Below are 19,533 nucleotides of genomic sequence, written 5' to 3'. Positions count from 1 at the left end.
GACCATCATAATATACAATTATACACACCTCTACGGACTCAACACATATAATCATTATCCACAGGGACGGATCCAGGAATTCCGTAAAGAGGGGGCGCGTTTACAAAGTTAAAGGGGGGCGCACGCACCCCTCCCCCATTTTTTTCTTTTTATTTCTTTTGTTTCAACAAAAAATAAAGGGGGGGGGGGCGTGCGCCGGTTGCGGTTCTCCCTGGATCCGCCCCTGATCCAACAAATCGATTTATTGACTGGTAGAAAAACAAACAGAAGCTCTCTAATAGCCGCCATGATTTCACAACATTTTGTTGAAGCAGGAAGTCTTGCTTTACAGTTTCAGATCTGAAGCTGGGCAATTGAATGATATACATTGTGAGCACGGGCATTTGAAAAATGGTGCGCAAATCCAGGATGAGCCATTCCAACGTCATGCGGTTCGCCACAAATAGTCGTCGTTTCCGAGCAGTCTGGCGAGGTCCTCATTGAACGGCTGGTAAAACGCGTCTAAGAGCCGCTTGGATTCCGGCAACATTTGTCCGAGCAAGACATCCGGGTCCCTCCTCATGTTTTCTCTTCCCTGCGCTGTAACATTTTTCAGGACGGATGACGGGAGAGGGTCTGAAAAAAAGAAGTGACGTACAAAATAAGAAGTCAAATATGAAAGTAAAATAGCAAGGCATTTTCTCCCTCTTGCATAGCACTTTATACATACAATACATATTCTCCTTTTCTGCATTTTATTGCTTGAAATGTATAGTTTGTATAACAAAACAAAAATGCGAAAGCAAGTATTGTTGTGGCACAGGAGATAACAGAATAAAAGAAAGAAGAAAGGCAAATGATTTTGATATGAAGTCCTTCTTAGTGTCTAAATAATCTCGTTCTACGAGTAGCTTGGCGCACAGGCATACATGTATATTGTAAGGAGAGAAAGCGTTTGTGTATGTGCGTGTGTGTGTACGTGTACGCGTAAGCTTGTTTTGCTTGTGTTTTGCACTGGGGCCTACTTGCAGCCATGATTTTGCAATACGAACGGGAAACAGCCATAGACAAGATGTTAAGATCATATACTTCCCCGCTCTATCCACAGCATCCGTATAAGTTTGGTTTTTTACACTTCAGAGGAATCCGATTTGAAATTTTGAGATTTTTTATCTAATTGCAATTACATCTACTTATTTCACACGATTGTACTCTCTAAAAAAAATCGAGTGAAAATATTCACTTTTAAAGGAGTGAATACAAAAGAGGGTGAATTTAGAGTGCAATTGGAGTGAATTTTGAGTAAAAATGTTCATTTTCACGCCAAAATCTTCTAGTGATCCTTGAAGTCACTCCAAAATGAGTGAAAATGAACATTTTCACTCAAAATTCACTCCAATTTCACTCTAAATTCACTCTTTTTTTGTATTCACTCCTTTAAGAGTGAATATTTTCACGCGATTTTTGTTAGGGAGTAATCGCATCCTTTTCACTTTGCACGAAATGTTTAAATGTTTAATGTATTTGCCTGCTTATGTTTATTCTTACCATTTCAGAATATCTCACTCTTTTATTGTATTTTTCCAGTCGTAGCAAGTCACATGTTCCTGTGAATTAGATCTTTGCTATGTCGTCATCGCTGAGTAGGGCCATCCATTGGCAGGGGCCTGTTTTACGCAACTATCAAGGTATCATATAATAAAACAAATGCCATACCAAATGCCATACCAAACCATGCCATACCATACCAAGGCGTAACTTGCACGTACATAGACCGAGAAATGCGAAGATTTGAGTCAGTTCTTTCGCGGGGTCTTTGGCCCAGTCCTCCGTTCGCAGAATGTGGAACTGTTCGCGTGGAAATCGCTCCAACCATTGTCGGATGTAGACAGAATAAAGGCCCACATTCAGCCTCTGGTATGCAATGGATAATGTGACATAACCTGTATCATGGTATTAAGAGCTTGCTTCCATATTATGTCACGAATTAGATGGATTGCGTGGCAGGACAAAGAAATAATAGTATGTAAATACAAAGCAAATGATTTTCTTCCTGCATGTGTCATCTAAAGGTACTTTTGAAGGTTGTTTCACGTTTCGGAGGGAACCATGTTTTTCCATATACATGTATCGATTTGTTTGTCTTTTGTTTTTTAATTATGTGACCATTTACATCCATCTTCATGTACATTATGATCAATATCACATGCGATGTGAACGTACTCTTACCAAATGTTCACACTGAAGCCCATGATCTCCAATTTATTAATAACCTGCTCAATGAAAGTCCAGCTCTGAAGTTTGTCGACATTTAGGCCCTACTGTTTTCTGTGTATGATAACTTACCAATTGGGAGATTATTTGAGTACATGTCCTGAAAGAGAACTGTTCTATGCATTGCTGGAAGTCCTCAATGCACAGTATAAGGCGGCGGTGGAAGTCCTCCGGCGATTTTTCCCCGCGCCAAAATCTGTCAAATGCCATGTAGTCCGAGTAAAGCCGCTCAGACGGTGAGCGTAGCAGAACAACGAAACGCGAATCGGGAAGAAGTGCGCGCATGACGTCAGCGTGCGTGAACGGAAGAGGAGCGCGCAGGGAAAACTTGCCTATGGAGTAGGCTGTATCCCACAATGTACTCGCCGAAGCATCAACTGCAAAATTATAAGAATGAAAAATAGATAAACAGAAACATAGATAGATAGATAGAGACAATATATACAAATGAAAGAATCGATGAATAAATAAGTAAATATTTATAGACAACAAATAAATACGTAATAAAATTTTCTCTCTTTCATTGTAATATACATAACATATAATAATAAAATTTCGACATGGGGATGCACAATACGACGATAAACACGAGAGTGTCAATCAACTGACCTTTCTCACATGTTATTGTACTGTCGGTGGAATTGCCGTTTGCTATGCCAAGGAGGTATCACACATACCTCATTGGCTATACTGACATTCTTCAATGGGCAAAAGGTGATCAGAAGATGTCTCTGTTTATCTATCTTATTTGTTCATCATTTACTATGGCAGCCCGCAGGCAAATCTAAGGAAATTTACAATAACAAATATATTTTTTTTCGTTTATGATTTGTGTTTTTTAGATGTACTAGACCAATGGAAAAGTTTGTCAAATCGAAGTTTGGAGCGATGGATGCATTCCTTTCTGCATTTCTTTCGAAGAACACTTCCCACCAATGCCCACATGTGTGCCAGAGATGCCAAGTTCAAAAAACTTTTATGAGTGAGATCTTCATGACTGGGCGTCTCGGCGCTCGCGCGCATGCGCGCGCGAACGAGGGGGTGTCCCCCCTCCCATGGTAGGGAGCTTTTTTAGATTACCGGTATTAGCTCTACCCTACTTAATGATGCGATCTGGTGCATACTTAAGTGACTATTTTTTTAAACTAATTTCGAAAGACATAAGAGAATGGTTGTAATATACCTTCAATTTCAACTATCACTTTAATCCTTTGAGCTATGCTCCTTATTTTTGGCCCAAAGTGCAGACTTCACCCGAAGCGTGAGAAAAATGGTTGCCATGCGTGAGATCGTGAGACAGACCCTAAATGCTTGAGTCTCACGCAGAATGCGTAAGACTATAGGTAGCTCTGGTGTGCGCACTTTAGTTCAAGCACGCAGAAACGGGACGCGACACCCTAGTTAATGCACTCTGCTTCAACCGCCCCTACGCAGTGATGCTGATTATAAAATGGGTTCAAGAATGTAGCCAATTGGAAGCGCTGAAATGAGTCACGTGTGCGTGCATTATTTTCTTCAGGTAAGCACTAAGAAGAGTCTCTCTTCCACCTCCCTGGCCTGACGTACGTCACAATGTTTTACACTAGCAGTGCGCACTCAATCAGTTGTTACAAGTGCGTCACACGCTACTATACGCGCTGTCAATCCTGTAAACAACTTCTAGTTCGGGCCGCGGGCTGCCACAACAGCCGGCGGCCTTTCTTGTGCATAACAGTACGTGGCGTACGTATACTCTTATGCGTACGTACAGTACTTATCAGTGTGCGGGATTTCCGAGTGCGACGTGCGTAAATGTTTGGGACGAACATCTTCGGACATCTTGACTTTTGAGCGAGTGCTACATGTAGCTGACTGGTATTGACCCACAAAGGTACGTGAATAATGCTGTTAGTTTTCGACCCATTTTATAAAACTAATGATGCACAGGATTATTTCGTGGCGTTAGTGAAGGTGCGGCTCACTCTCGAGTATTGACAACGGTTGCAAACATGCACTCGGCTGCGCCTCGTGCATGTCGCACCATTGTCAATACTCTTGAGCGCGCCGCACCTTCACTAACACACTCTATCCTGTGCATCATTAGTATACTAACATGTTCACATAGATTTCGAAACAGGTGGAGACAAACCAACATTCACCATTGTTCACTATTGCCGATAGGAGAGCAGTTTCGTCATTCCAAAGATGAGCAGAGATGGAATGTAAGATGTAAGTTGTGGTTCAGTTCAGGTCAGCTCAGCACAGTTCAGTTCAAATTTATTTCGTTTTTCCACGATGAAATATCATATACTGGTAAACATACATTTCACTTTCTTCAGTGACGAAAATAATGCATGTAAATTCGTACAGAGAAACAATAATTGAAAACTTTCAATGGTTGCTGAGGTAAGAAAGTTGCTTAGGTAACAAAAGTGAGATAATTGTCAATATTGACAGAGTGGTTACCGTATCTGCGACTGTTGTCTTTCAATAATAGACATTTTTACATACTTCAGACCAAAGAATTGGTATGATATTCAGGAACTCACGTGTTATAAGCCGCTTGTTCCCACTTTTTCTCATTTCTTTGATTAAATTTCTCTGATGGCCAAAGTAGTGGGTTACACTTGCTCCTGGATTGAAAAATAGAGGGAGAGAGATAGAAAAGGGGAAATATAGATAGATGAAGGGAGAAGGAGCGAAATAGTGAATAGAGACAGTACAGAGGGGAGGGAGAGAAAAATCAAATAATTTTCACAAGGATGTTACAGGTCTAACAAGTTCACCTTAATAAACGTAAGGATCGAGAGAATGCAGCAATATTAGTAGAATACATTAGCGAACGTTAGAGGAAAATCTGTCAATCAATTTAAAAGTTATGAATTTTTCAAATTTCACTGTTGATTGATGGATGAGAAGAAGATTAATACAGGTGTGATGTCACATGTGTAGAACGATATACAGAAAATAATGAAGAAATATCAACCTATTTTTACCTCTCTCACATAAGAGCACTTGACTTGCCTCTCTCAAGATACAGGTGAAATGATATTGCCCTTAATAAACACTAGTAACAAGTCAAGAAAATGTGTACTCTTTTAAAAAAAAGTGGAATTCTCTGTACATTTTCCATATATCGTTCTGCGGATGTGACATCATGAACTGTAGTTGTTTTCCCATCCAGCAGTGATGGCGCAGAAACTTCAAAAATTCATAACTTTTATATGAATTGCCCGATTTCCCACAAACTTCCACCGATGTGTTCTACTGATATTGCTGCATTCACTTAATCCACATGTATAATTATTAAGATGAAATTTCCCTTTAATCTATTCTGCTACTCCTAATCTATATAATCGACGGTTAATTCATTCTCTTTTTACTCCTTTACAATTATTACTTCACAGCTATATTAGTTCATTGTATAACAGAGTACCTAGTAAAATTTACATTTGCCCATCCCGACAATATATCTTTATACCGAGTGCCAAAGTGTAAACAGCCTGTTATCTTTCCATACTCGTGAATGTCGTACGCGTCCACCAGTGTGGCTCTTTCCACGTCTCAACGATGTCTGGGTGACTTAAAAGTTTCTTGTACAGATCGGTGGTGGCGCACTTCGGAAATCCGGCGAGAAAGAAGTAAGGCAGACACACCAGTCCCAGGTCATCCGTGGATGAGTAGAAACACGGACTTCGGTGGTCGGGTAAAAACCTTTTCGGCACCATTCGAAAAATCTGAATGTGTCAGGGTTGAAATAATGGGGTCATAGAAGAGCAACGAGTGTCAAAATTCAGTGAAGGGGAAAAGGGAGAGAAAGAGTTACAAATTTGTAGGAGATGTAACTCTAAAATGAAACTGGTGTGGTCAGCTGGTGGTAGACACATATAAAATTCATAATTTGTTTTCCTGTTTTTGTCTCTCATGTACTTTTTTTTTTCGCCAAAATCACTACCATCAAGGGTAAAACAGTCAAAAAAAAAACTTTAAAAAAAAAACACACACACACAAGAAACTCTAATCACTCATGTTCAAAGGAAGACACATGATTGCAGGGAAGAAGCATTGGGAAATATTATCTGGTGATAGCATTTCTGACAGGTCACTTTTGTAATAAGGGAGATTTCCAAAAATGCAATTCAACGTTCGAATAAGGCAAACCATTGACGGAAGTTGAAGAAAATACTTGAATCTGTTTAGTATATATTGCAATCTCATAACCTGATGAGAACTATGCGTGATAGCTTTCCTGGAGGATGACGTGTTGAAACATTTAGCAGGGCTGCACACTAACCCATTTTTTTCTACTGGTCCTATACCTGTCTGTCGGACTCCTCTTTACCCAGTTTTTCTATGTTTTTATTGGTCCATTTCTGAAATAAAGTTACTGGTCAGACAGTGATTTTTACTGGTCAGAGACCGTCAAACCAGTGCCAGTGTGCAGCATTGCATCGACAGAGACAAATTGCTATCTTCGTAAAATGGAGTATGCGCCATAGATGTCATACATGGCACAGCCAATTCCCGGAAGGAAAGCGTCGTAGAAGCCTGCAAATACTGTTTTTAGTTGCAAGAAATCGCTTCGCACTACATTCATGCACTTTGGGAATCATATACTAATGGATATTGGGTTGGCTATACACTCATGCTATGAGCATAGACTCGGCAGACCATACCTGTAGATGATGGGTTGGTGATGAGGAAAGTATTGTATGACATACCATTCGACCAAGACGAGTCAGATTTCTAGGGAGCGCCGAACGGTTGTATGTCAGCAACGGTTTCCGGCTTGAAATAGCTGCCATATCCGCGAGTTCTTCGCGGATTTTCCGCAGCAATCCTTGGAAGTCGGCATCGTTTACGTGAAGAGATGCATTTAGCGGCAGTCCCTCCAACGCCTCTCTTCTCAATAAATCAGCATCAAGTGTCCTCTCAAGGGATTTGAGTTCCTCGATGACGTTCCTACCATGACTTATCTTTCTATGCATTAGTGATGTGCGATTAGCCAACGATTGGTACATGGAGCGATTCGGGGTGTTTTTCAAGCCAAGTCGTGATCGAATCCCGCCTGTGACGTCAGAACGACCGTCTCCTCCTATTTGCTCGCCCATAACGAATTCAGTCCGAGGTATCTTGTTGACTGAGTAACGTCTCTGCTGATTATTTCCCCAAGCAAACGGAGACCTCTTCCCAGATTCCCGGTCCCCCTGGACGGTCGGGATTATGTACTCGCCGAGACGAGCCGACGAAAGTTCACGATCTGTCATGTCTGTCGAGTGCAAGTCATAATGGAGTGCTCGGTGGTAGTAGGCCAACGACAGGAAACCGCAAGCTGCAAAGAAGAAGCCGATCGTTTTCGGCTTCTACGGAAGGAGAAGAAACATGATAATGGGATGATCACTTAACTGTCTCCCTGTCTTAACATTCTTCGCAAGTCTAACTCTTAAAATGAATAAACAAACAAACAGTCAAAACAGTAGCAGGGAGAGAATTCCACATTGGGCATGTTGGGAAGAAAAGGATCAGTAACGGATACTGCCAAACTTTGGAAAACATATGGCCTACATGAATATAAACATTGGAATTTGCTTGGAATACATCGAAAGGATCTACCAAGAAACTTACCTGGCTGACGCTATTGAGTATTTTGAGATCAACAGTTTAGAATGATTTCAATTGTAGTTCAAGACTTTTATCCCAGAAGAGCCATTCCGTTCAGCATTGTGGGTAGGTAGAACGTTTCGTGACGATCAATCGTGCCCTAAAATCGTACTTTCTAACAAGCTTCACTCTATAGTGCAGAAGATCTATGAGTACTGCTGTTGCCCTATTTGTCAATTATCGATAATCAATTATAAAAAAAGAAAAAAAAAAGAATACGTAGCAACCACGATCGAGCATGCTCCTATCATAGACTTCGGTACACCTTTTTTTTTTTTTTTTTTTTTTTTTTAATGCCGCAAATATAATGGAGACACCACTTATTTTCTCGATAAAACTTACTTACTGTTGGCGGTTTATTCTAAAAACGATTTTGATAAAGTTATTGTTGACATTTTGTATATCTAACATAGATTATCATGATCTAACATTTTTACGTTGGTTCTTTTTTTTAACGGCTAACTCACATTAAAGAACTATTGTGAAGCACTAAGGCTCGGTTTATTTGTTTATTTGTTTGCTTGCTTTCATATGCAAATAGGGCCCCTACCGCACGAAAAAAATCACCCCACACACTCACCGTCAAACAAAATACATTAGGCCTACAGCTGTATATACCATACAAAGTGCAGATTATCACACAAGTCATGCTCACTTTTTTTCTCTCTTTGTCTTTGCAACCGTTTGGGCTTCACGTATTACAGCAGAACATTAACGTCTCCGCATGATGGTGGATGTGTGTGTGTGTGTGTGTATGTGTGTGTGTATGTGTGTGTGTGTGTGTGTGTGTGGCTGTGAGGGGGGGGGGGGGGGGGGGAGACAAAAATCAAATGTCTAATACCTACCAGTCCTTGCCCTATTCCTGTTGCCATGTTTGCTTGACTCGTACGTGCTGAACCTTGAAATCACTTCAACCCGAGATCCTGCGGAGGAGGCCTGCAACTACTAGTATCAGAAAAAACGGAAAATAGATGAGAGGGAGAGAGAACAGAGGATGCACGGTGACTGTATCGCCAATCTAATAATGGTCTTATATTGCTAAGAACTTGATGTAGGCTCAAACTGGGGTCGAAATCGACAAGATCAGGCATAATTTACAGTCCTTCATTATTTTTGACACGGGTTGCCATGAGCTATGCGTCAGTCCAGAAGCGAATTCACGATGTCAATGATTGTCGGGACTTATCAATATCTTTAGACTTTACGCCTCTTTCGGAGTGCAATTTAGATTTAATGTACGTTAAAGGACAAGTTCACCTTCATGGACACGTATGTTGAGTGAATGCAGCAATATTAGTAGAACACATCAGTGAGAATTTGAGCAAAATCGGACAATCCGTTCAAAAGTTATGAATTTTTTAAGTTTCTGCTCAGTCACGGCTGGATGAAAAGACTATAGCTTGTGATGTCACATGAGTACAACGATTTAAAGAAAGAAGAAAGAAAATTCAACATATTTCCATTTTTCTCGCATGGGTAATGATATTACCCTCAACATACATCACTAGGAAGTCGAAGAAATGTGTACTTTATTACACCAAAAACGGGCGAATCGGATGTGATGTCGATCAGCAGTGGAAATTCTGGTTCAGGTTGTGGTTCTGATTGGGTTCTGCGCAATCAATGCCTGCTACAAAGGCTGTAATCCCGCGCAGTCGGTGTGAACGGATTTATTTCATAAGATTTTAAATTTTGAAATGAGCTTCTTTGACCAGCTCTTCTACATTGATTGCGTCAAGCATAATTTTGAAATTCTTTAAGTTGGTAATAGTAATACTTCTTGTCTCTGGTAGTAAGAAGTTCCATTCTCTGGTTGTCCTTGGGTAGAATGACTGCTGGTATTGGTAACATGTCTTGTTGAATGATGACATCTCTAGAACGTTGGGACCCAGCCCTGTTTGTCGCCGTGTTGAACCGGGTCTCTTACATTTTTGATAGGGTAATATTGTGTACTTCAATCGGAACTTGGTACGGCGATTTTCCAAGCTTTCATTAGAGTTTGGATAGGATAGATAGTAGACCGTAAGACGCTAGGCTCTATTCCTTTAAGATATTACCAAATCTTACTCTTGATAAAAAAGTGTTACTGTTAGAAATGGGAAAAGATGGTTTCTAACATAACAAAGCCATTTGCAGGAGTGCTAGGAATGTAGGATAGTAAACAGTACTATAACTGTAACGTTAGACCCCTAAATTCGGGATTTCGGCTGTCATTTAATGCACTTGTCAATGTAATGACGCACCCCACTACCCCCGGACATGGGTGCGTCATGGTCATTTTTTGACTGACCACACGGGGTTTTTGACGCACCCCCACAGTCACTTTTTGACGGACCACACGGGGTTTTTGACGAACACCACAGTCACTTTTTTTGACGGACAACACGGGGTTTTTGACGAACACCTACTAGGTCACTTTCTTGACGGACATCCTCGGTACATTTGACGCACCCCGTAAATACTGAAAGGATTTTTGCATACGCTTTATTCACGCAATTTCATTTTCTTTCGGTTCGTAAACACAATTTGTCAAAGTTTCGGCAAGTTTCCCTTACTAACTTACCCTGGCCCTGTAAGCACCGTACCGTCATTCACCGTACATGTACATGTACATCACTCTGCTGCTACGTACGATATTCCGAATGTATGTGCATGCAATCCATAGTCACCAGCTAGCTGGCCATGACTTGTCTGCAGATAGATGCGCTGTATGTGCGCGGCCATTTCTAGTCCGGTTGAATGCAACACATGGACGATGTACGTTCGATGAGGAATAACGAGCACGCTGCTCACTTGCGAATTGCACAGCGTTAGCGAGCGAGTCGCGCACCACCATAGAGATATATACTAAGAACACTAGAAGGCGGACTCCGTAAAATCCCTGTGACCGATAGAAGGAGGCGTTCGCCATTTTGGTCCGGGCAAATTTCGACTAGCGACCGTACCGATAACGTATAGCGCTAGCGGAGCATGCAGGGAGATCGACGACGGGATGCAACGGCAGTAGGCTAGCATCTGTGTCAAGGTCTCCATCGGAGTTTGGAAATCGAAAATGTTCTTAAATTCGCAAATTCTACTTAAAGTAGCATGGATCTATATTGCAAAATGCCTGGTTCATGTGCTGCTTTTGGATGAAGAAACAGGAGAAAAGAAGGGGAGCGGAGTTTCCTTTCACAAGTAACTAAAATTACATTTGTAGTGTGTGTTAAACAGATTGATTCAAGACAACAACAAAAAAGAAAAGAAAAAGAAAAGAAAAGGTCTTGCAACATTTGTCAGGGGGCACTCCGCCCTCCCTCAGCCATTCTCGATCTATTGCTACTATAGAGTACATAACTATATTGTAAGGTCGGCGGAGCGGGGGAGGGCATTTGCCCCATTTCAAAAAAAAAAAAACCCTCCCCCTTTTTAAGTTTAAAAAGCGCTCTTTTCTAAGTGCCCTATTTGACCCTTGAGGCCCCCCCCCCCCAAAAAAAAAAAGAATTGTTCCTCCACCCTTTGCTATACCAGCAGTTAATTTTACTATGGTGATAGTGTGGGAAAAGCTTATATAGAATACGTATTATATGCCTGGTGACAGGACATATTATGCTCCGGCATTGATATCTTTCTGAAAATAGAATTAGCATCATGGGTCTGATTGGTCTTTTGGTTCAAGGCAAAGTGAGGATTAGGATGAGGGTTAGGTGTTATGATTTGGGTTAGGGTTTATGTAAGCTTCAACATTAGCATTTCGAGCTTGAACTTGATATGTCATGGAACCAATATGCCTACACGTACTTATAAAAATGATTTATTTCATTTCCACAAAAAGAAAAAAAAAATAGAAATTCAATGAATACACAGATAGAACTATAGAATGCAGTCCCCTCATACAGAAAAAATATAATTGCAAAAAAAAAATACAAAAATTGACGCAGTATACTGTATCACAAGGGGCACCCGGCTGTCTAGAGACCAAGAAAACCCTTTGTATTGCATGGGCCATGGTCGTGTTGGTCGGCTTGAAAGCATTACCTCGTGGAGAATAAAGTAAAATTTTGTTTAATTTTCATTTTCTTTACCACTCATAATAGAGATTGCTAGCAACTTAAATTTTTGAGTTGTTTCCTTCTCTCATCTCCGACCCCCTCATCTTGCTGAAAGCCAACACGTGTTTGAGCGCTTATGTATACGTGTTCACGTGTCCACCACTACTGCGCTGCCCGGACGCGATGTTTGTTTTTGCCCGGACAAAGATGGCGCGCGGCCTCTTCATCTCGGCACACGAGCACTGCGTACGCGCCACACGCAGTCCGCGCTCTAGTATATATTAGTATACATCTCTATGCGCACCACTAACACTCGACTTGCCTGCTACAGCAGGTACGCGCAGTACGCACCACGCAACGGTACCAAAGATCGTATACGGAATTCCGTATACGATCTTTGATTTTACTATTTAGTACTGTGAGGTTGAAATCGTTATATCGCTAAACAGTCCGTCTGGCTTGAGATTGAGTATGCGTGATTTCATGAGTTTGTTGGAAAGAAAATGTAAGGAGAAAGGGTGGCTTTTAAATCATTTGCTTGCCAGATTCGGGCAAGCATTTTTCCCTCTTAGGCCTACTCCAAAACGCTTCCCGACTTTGATTTTCACTTGCCGCGGGAAAGCGCTCACTGTAAATTCACTCGCGGTACGTACGTGTATCCGGTATGGTATGGTACTGGTAGCGTGCAAAAATGCGTGCAGTTTTCCATAGCCAAGTGCATACCATGACGCACCCCTCGGTTCAGAATAATGCGTGTTATTTTCCATAGCCAAGTGACGTACCATGACGCACCCCTCGGTCAAAATTTTGACGACAATGATGGGATTTTGACGCACCTCTCGGTCAAAAATTTGACGGACATAGCTGGTAAAATGACGCACACCTGGGTCACAAATTTGACGGACCAAACGAGGAAATGACGCACCCATTGGAATTGTCCGGGGGTAGTGGGGTGAGTCATTACATTGACAAGTGTATTAACAATATACAGCCTCGTCGCTGTATAAAGTGTAAACGTTACACAGGTTCTGGCGGACAGGAACCCATGCTTCGCACGGTTTCTGTCGGGCCGGCTAGGCTGTCATACTCATAGACTCAACCAAAGATAGAGCAAAAGAGAAGCCAACAATGCTTACATGAATTATAACGGCAATTCATACAGTATAGCACAATGTAGAGTCTACAGCAACTACTAGTATCCCCCCCCCCCCCGCCCGTAAATAGATTGGACTTGCCGTCCCCTACATACAGACATTACACTTAATGCTACAGTATTGTCAGCTAACTGCCTGACGTCCTCTTTCATTCTGTATGGCACGCATTGCCATTGCGGGCATGGATGCCTACACAGGCCTACAACACGTACATGTACTCTATGCAAGTAGGCCTATTTTTTATGCAGGTACATCGTAAGTCCTGTTACTATTTGTATCTAGGGCCGTAGGCGTACGGTTTAACGGTTAGATCAACTCACCGACAGCAAAACGGCATGTCGACATGGGATCAATTTTTTCCTTTAGAATCAGAAACTACCGAAGACACAACAACTAAAATTCACATTAGCTCCTCGCAGTACGGGTACTTAGTATTCAGCTGATCAGTGTGTAGACGTCAGACTAGACCTACGTACGTACAATGCATAATGTACGTGTGCAGCAGCTATAAACGATTCTAGTCTTAGCTTTGTATACACGTGTATTATTATTACGTTGGTCAATCCCTAGCCGCGCAGTGCAGTACAAGTGCATGCATGAGCGGAAAGGTGCACTGCGCGCCTGTGACACAAAGCACCTAGACTACGTTTTTATGCCTCCGCCACGAATTATTGGTGCCACAGAGTTCTGTGAGTGGTGTAAATGCTGGTGTCACATGCACAGGCGATCTTTCGGCCAGTCGATAAGTTCCGCCGGAACTTATCGGCGGACACGCGATCCCCCGGATCGAATCGGCGGGATTTTTGCCTCACCGCCGATAAGATCCCCCACCGCTTATTCGATCCGGGTCTCTACCATATAATGTATACAAAGTGGTAATAGGGAAACACCCCTTCAGTAAAATGTACTCTTCCAGTCTCCCTCTACAGCCAATGAACTTCTCCAAATCTCTCTGACCAGCCAACCGGTAAGCATCATCTACATGTATCCGTAATACCGTGAAAATACATAATTTTTTCATTTCCCGGCAGCGTTTTTACATTTCTCGGCAAAACTGAACATTTTTCCATCTCCCGGCGAGACGTTTTAACATTCCCCGTTGATGCAATTTTCCGAGATTTTTACATTTCCCGGCTATACGTTTTGCACGTATCCGGCGTTCTGCCATTTGTGTTAAGGCCACCGCACACTACACGATCCGACTGGTCTTAAAGTCTTAAGACAAGCTGGGTCTTGAGACCAGTCGTACGACCGGACACCGCACACTATTGACCGATTCTGTGACGCGCTATGTGTATTTTTAGCATAGGCGCAGCCATACTGGGTGTATCAGCAGACCCCCCCTCCGCACTCCCCCACCCCTCTCCCTACATTAGCACGCGCGCAGAATGAAAAACTGCTTTAGCCAATGGGCGTCTCGTACTTAGTGCGCGAATGCTTGCTTAGTGCGCGAACCTTTGTTACAAGTGCGTGATAAACATGTTGCCCCGGGGTGGGGGAGAGCAGGGGGGGGGGGGGGGGGGGGGGGTCGGCTGATACACACCATGGCTGCGCCCTGTGCCGTAAAATGTCTGCTGCCCTCAACGAACCCGAATCGGTCAATACGACCCGACTGTAAAGCGCGCGCAGTGCGCACTGCGTGCGTTTGCATTTTGCTGCATTGTGAATGGCTGAAAGCTCACGACTGGTCGTAGAGATTCAACATGTCAAATCTCTACGACTGGCGCTAAGACCCAGTCGTGCGACTAGAAAATGGCAAGACTGTGACGTCACACTTCTAGTCTTAAGGTCTTAAGACCGGTGAATCGGGGCAAAATCGTGTAGTGTGCGGCGGGCTTTAGTGAAGGTGCGGCGCGCTCGAGAGTATTGACAATGGTGCGACCAAAGAGATTATACCACAAGAGGGCGTAGTCCAGTGGGGAGGCAGCCGCGCGAGGGAGCTGCCATTTCGCGTTGTGGGAGCCGCCATTGCACGGATCTAATGCGCTGGACTTGCGTTGTTTTATTGTGACGTCACAATGGTCATGTTTAAGCGTCATAATGGTGTTGATGTTGTTTGATTTTATGGCGTGAGTGGGAATGTACGCGAAACAAACGTCATAATGCTCAAGTACTGTCTAGTCTACACCCAAGTTCCCACTGTTTATTTTGCGAACAAAAAAAAAAAAGGTCTGGATCTACCAAATGGTTCAATGATATGATATCATCGTAGAAACTAATATTTAAACAATTAACCACATTGTAATTCTGAAAATGAAAATGTGTAATGAAGAATAACTTATCATTCCAGATATGATATGAGAAGATATGACTTGAACGTAGACTTAGATCCAGTGCCAGGAGGCGTTTTTTTTTTTAAGACGGCACAGATTGGGGCATGGCGCGTGTTAAACCTATGGGAAAAACGTTGGGTTAGGGTTTTTGGTTATGGTTAGGGTTAGGGTTAGGGTTGGGGTTAGGGTTAGGGTTAGGGTTAGGGTTAGGGTTAGGGTTTGATGGTTAGGGTTAGGATTAGGATTAGGGTTAGGTTTAGGGATAGGGTCCCCGATAGATTTTTAGTTTCCCCAATCTGTGCCGTCTAAAAAAAAAAACACGCTGCCAGGAGCTGAGTGTGCGCTCCTTCTTCAATTTTGGACGCACTATTTGTACGCACGCGTATGGCGACTACTTACTCTATAGGCATAATCTCTTTGGGTGCGACATGCACGAGGAGCAGCCGAGTGCATGTTTGCAACCGTTGTCAATACTCGAGAGTGCGCCGCACCTTCACTAACGCAACGAAATAATCCTGTGCATCATTTGTTTTATAAAATGGGTCGAAAACTAACAGTATTATTCACGTACCTTTGTGGGTCAATACCAGTCAGCAACATGTAGCACTCGCTCAAAAGTCAAGATGTCCGAAGATGTTCGTCCCAAACATTTACGCACGTCGCACTCGGAAATCCCGCACATAAGTACTGTACGTAGAGTATACGTACGCCACGTACTGTTATGCACAAGAAAGGCCGCCGGCTGTTGTGGCAGCCCGCGGCCCGAACTAGAAGTTGTTTACAGGATTGACAGCGCGTATAGCAGCGCGTGACGCACTTGTAACAACTGATTGAGTGCGCACTGCTGGTGTAAACATTGTGACGTACGTCAGGCCAGGGAGGTGGAAGAGAGACTCTTCTTAGTGCATACCTGAAGAAATTAATGCACGCGCACGTGACTCATTTCAGCACTTCCAATTGGCTACATTCTTGAACCCATTTTATAATACAGTATCTTACTGCCTGATGAATATTCATGATGAAGCGGGACGGGTGCCCAAATAGTGCTTACCCAGCCAACCGAGCGAAGTTGCCAATTTGAAACCCAGACTACACTAAAAGCGATTCCTTTTTTTCCCTCCCTTATATCTTTCGTCGTCATGGTGGCCATGATACAGTCCCAGAACTCCACTGCTCCGTAGAGTTCTGCACGATGTGACTTTGGCCATGCCAACCTCTCTCTGATTTGAATAATTTTGAAACAAATAACCGAATGAGTTAACAATTGGGATGTTCGGCATGCTACTTATACAACACCTTAGAATGGTGTCGAATTGTGATTGGTCAAGAACATGTCACATGACATTCAATAGAAAATACCTATCAAACTCATTGAGAGTGACAGCCATGCAATAGGCCCCTGGCATGGGTCTATTGCACGGCTCGAAGGTATACAAATGATGCACAAGATAGAGTGCGTTAGTGAAGGCGTATAGTGCACTCGAGGGTATTTACAATTGTGAAACATGCACTACATTGTAAATACCCGAGAGTGAGCTATACGCCTCCACTAATTCCTCAATGATCACTCCAAAATCTTCGAGTGATCCCTGAGGTCACTCCAAAACGAGTGAAAAATGAACATTTTCACTCGAAATTCTCTCCAATTTCACTATAAATTCACTCTTGTTTGTATTCACTCCTTCAAGAGTGAATAATTTCACTCGATTTTTATAGAGAGTATGTAAAAGGTGTGAAGCCAATGGCGATGGGATAGACAGAATTTAATAGAGATAAGAAAATGAAAAACAGCTATAAATAGTAAACTACATGTAACATGAATTGACAGGAAACAGACAGAAATATGGCATAATATATCCCAAAATGGAATCTTTATGAATGAAAAGTAAAAAGGGTAAAAGCGGTAGACTAATAGAGAGAGAAAAAAAACATAGAATTAAAAATAAAAGATAAAGAAGAGATTGAGAGTGCGAAGAAGAAAAATAAGGAGAAAAATAAACAAAGGAAAATGTTATTCATCTCGAGTTATAATAGCTTTAAATCAACAGCTTTGAATAAAGAAATTTTAATCCATAAATTTTCACATTATGGCACTATGGGAGAAGGCCTTGGAGTAGTTCAGGAGAACCGAAAAACAATAATTCTCTGAACGAGAATAACTCAAGTTTCAATTATCAAATGTGGTGTCCCTCAGGGTAATATAAATTAGGTCCTTAACTTTTTATAATTTAATTCAATTCAATTCAAATTTATTTCACATACTAAAAAGAAAACGTCACGTTCACAATAAAACAGAAGAGAAAAATATATACAAACATAGCACGTGAGGGATCAGTAAAGGCCGTATGAAGTCTATCGAGGCCGATTCCCTTACAAGCAATAAATAGTTCGCAATTTCCATCAAATATACATTAAGGAGCAAAAACAACAAATTACAATTTAAGAAACATTACAGCGATTAAAAAAAGGAAAAAAGTGGCAAAATTATTACAATGATTACTCAATTGCACTTTGTATTAATAACATTTCATATTTACGTTTAAAAGATGACAGTGTTGGACTCTCTTTAATAGAAGTTGGCAACTCATTACAGCATTTTGCTCCTGTGTATCTTATTGTAGTCTTTGAGAACTTATATCCGTAAAAAGGTAAACATATCTCGTTGGCACATCTAGTGTTGTTGGCATGGATTGCACTTTTTGGGGTAAACGAATTACGGAACGTGACAGGTAAGACACCTTTAAAGTTTATATCAACGACTTCTGCAAATCATCTGACATATTCTCATTTATGCATTTTGATGATGATTCAAATGTTTTCTTTTCTCATCAAAACCTAGTTACTCTCGTAGACACCGTCAACTCTGATTTGAAAAAAAAGTAACTCAGTGGATAAGATCTTCATAAAACCTTCAGAAAATTAAGTATACACTTTTTAGTAAATCCTTATAAATACTAAGCACGGATATCATTTTTATGATACTCGATTAGATCGTGTATCCTATGTAAAATTTCTTGGTATCACACTAGATGAAAAACTTTCGTGGAGGCCTCATGTTTTTAAAATAAGTAAAATGATTACGCGTAATATTGGTATCACATTCCAACGTCGTCTTTGTTAACATCATATTACCTTATCTCAAATACGAAATTTTAGCATGGGGCAGCGCCCATCAAATTTTATTAGATGAATTATTGTTACTGCAAAAAAGTAGGCCCTACTTCGTATCATCTTTGGGGTTTCGCCACTAAGATTCATTATTCATCAAAAATATAAGATTTAAAAAAAAATAAAGATTTGTTTCTTTTTCAACTGGGTCAATTCATGTTCATCTACAACACAAATGTTCTCCCCAATAGTTTTAATTCAATGTTTCCACGAAATCAATGGTTTCATGATCATCCTACTAGGCGGTCTGAGTTTCATCTACCCCTTTTGAGAACCTTTAGCTCAGAATACATTTATGTACACTGGCTCTATATTTTGAAATTCCTTAAGTTCTGAAAAAAAAAATCTCCATCATTATACTCTTCAAGCGTCATTTTTTCTTTGTGTGTGTGTGTTAAATTCTGGCTGAGATATCTATTTTTTTTTTTGAACAGGTTTTATTAAAAATCACGTCTGGCAGCCAAAGGCTGAATTGCACATGTTTTACAATCATAGTTATAAAAACAGACAGATTATTTCGGTGCTCTGTACAAACAATGATATAACGACATGACATAAAAAAGAACAAATATTACAGTGGTCACATGTGGTAAATCACAAGAAGTGATCAATCTATGAGGGTACCAGCCCAATCAATTCTGAAATTGCTTTTACAAAAACGAAAAGAAAAAGGAGATAAAAAATATCCTGTCAACATGGCAACACTGCTCAACACTGAATAAAAACAATCATTACTATTACAACTGATAATGAAATCAGTGAGGGTACCAGCCCATCAATACTCGGATTACTTTTCAAAAAGAAAAGAAAAACGAAAAAAGAAAAATGAGGAAAAGGGGAAAAAATTTCACTGTCAACATATCATTACACAACTAGTCATTAAAAAAATTCCATTACTATTTCATCTACATATATTAATTTTGATTTTAAAAAAATCACACCTACACATCACATTAATCCCGTGTGCCAAATTTTTTATTATCTATATAAGTAACAGCAAATAAAGATTCATCA

At 41.2% G+C, this 19,533-nt stretch overlaps 1 protein-coding gene across 1 annotated transcript; it reads right to left on the bottom strand.

Moving 5' to 3' along the window:
- Positions 1-380: 380 nt before the first annotated feature.
- Positions 381-8,765, bottom strand: LOC139727034 (carbohydrate sulfotransferase 15-like). The gene is made up of 7 exons (XM_071638014.1): positions 8,739-8,765; positions 6,954-7,595; positions 5,753-5,969; positions 4,782-4,865; positions 2,326-2,630; positions 1,749-1,893; positions 381-615 (listed from the first exon to the last, which is right to left on the bottom strand). Exons 1-7 carry the CDS (start codon positions 8,763-8,765, stop codon positions 425-427), a joined length of 1,611 nt encoding a protein of 536 aa, XP_071494115.1. The 3' UTR covers positions 381-424.
- Between the last annotated feature and the right edge of the window lie 10,768 nt (positions 8,766-19,533).

This window comes from Diadema antillarum, unplaced genomic scaffold, assembly GCF_040938485.1.
Source record: "Diadema antillarum isolate AM-2024a unplaced genomic scaffold, OU_Dant_1.0 seq00000112_RagTag, whole genome shotgun sequence".
Classification (NCBI taxonomy): domain Eukaryota; kingdom Metazoa; phylum Echinodermata; class Echinoidea; order Diadematoida; family Diadematidae; genus Diadema; species Diadema antillarum.
This window is presented reverse-complemented; position numbering and strand designations above follow the sequence as displayed.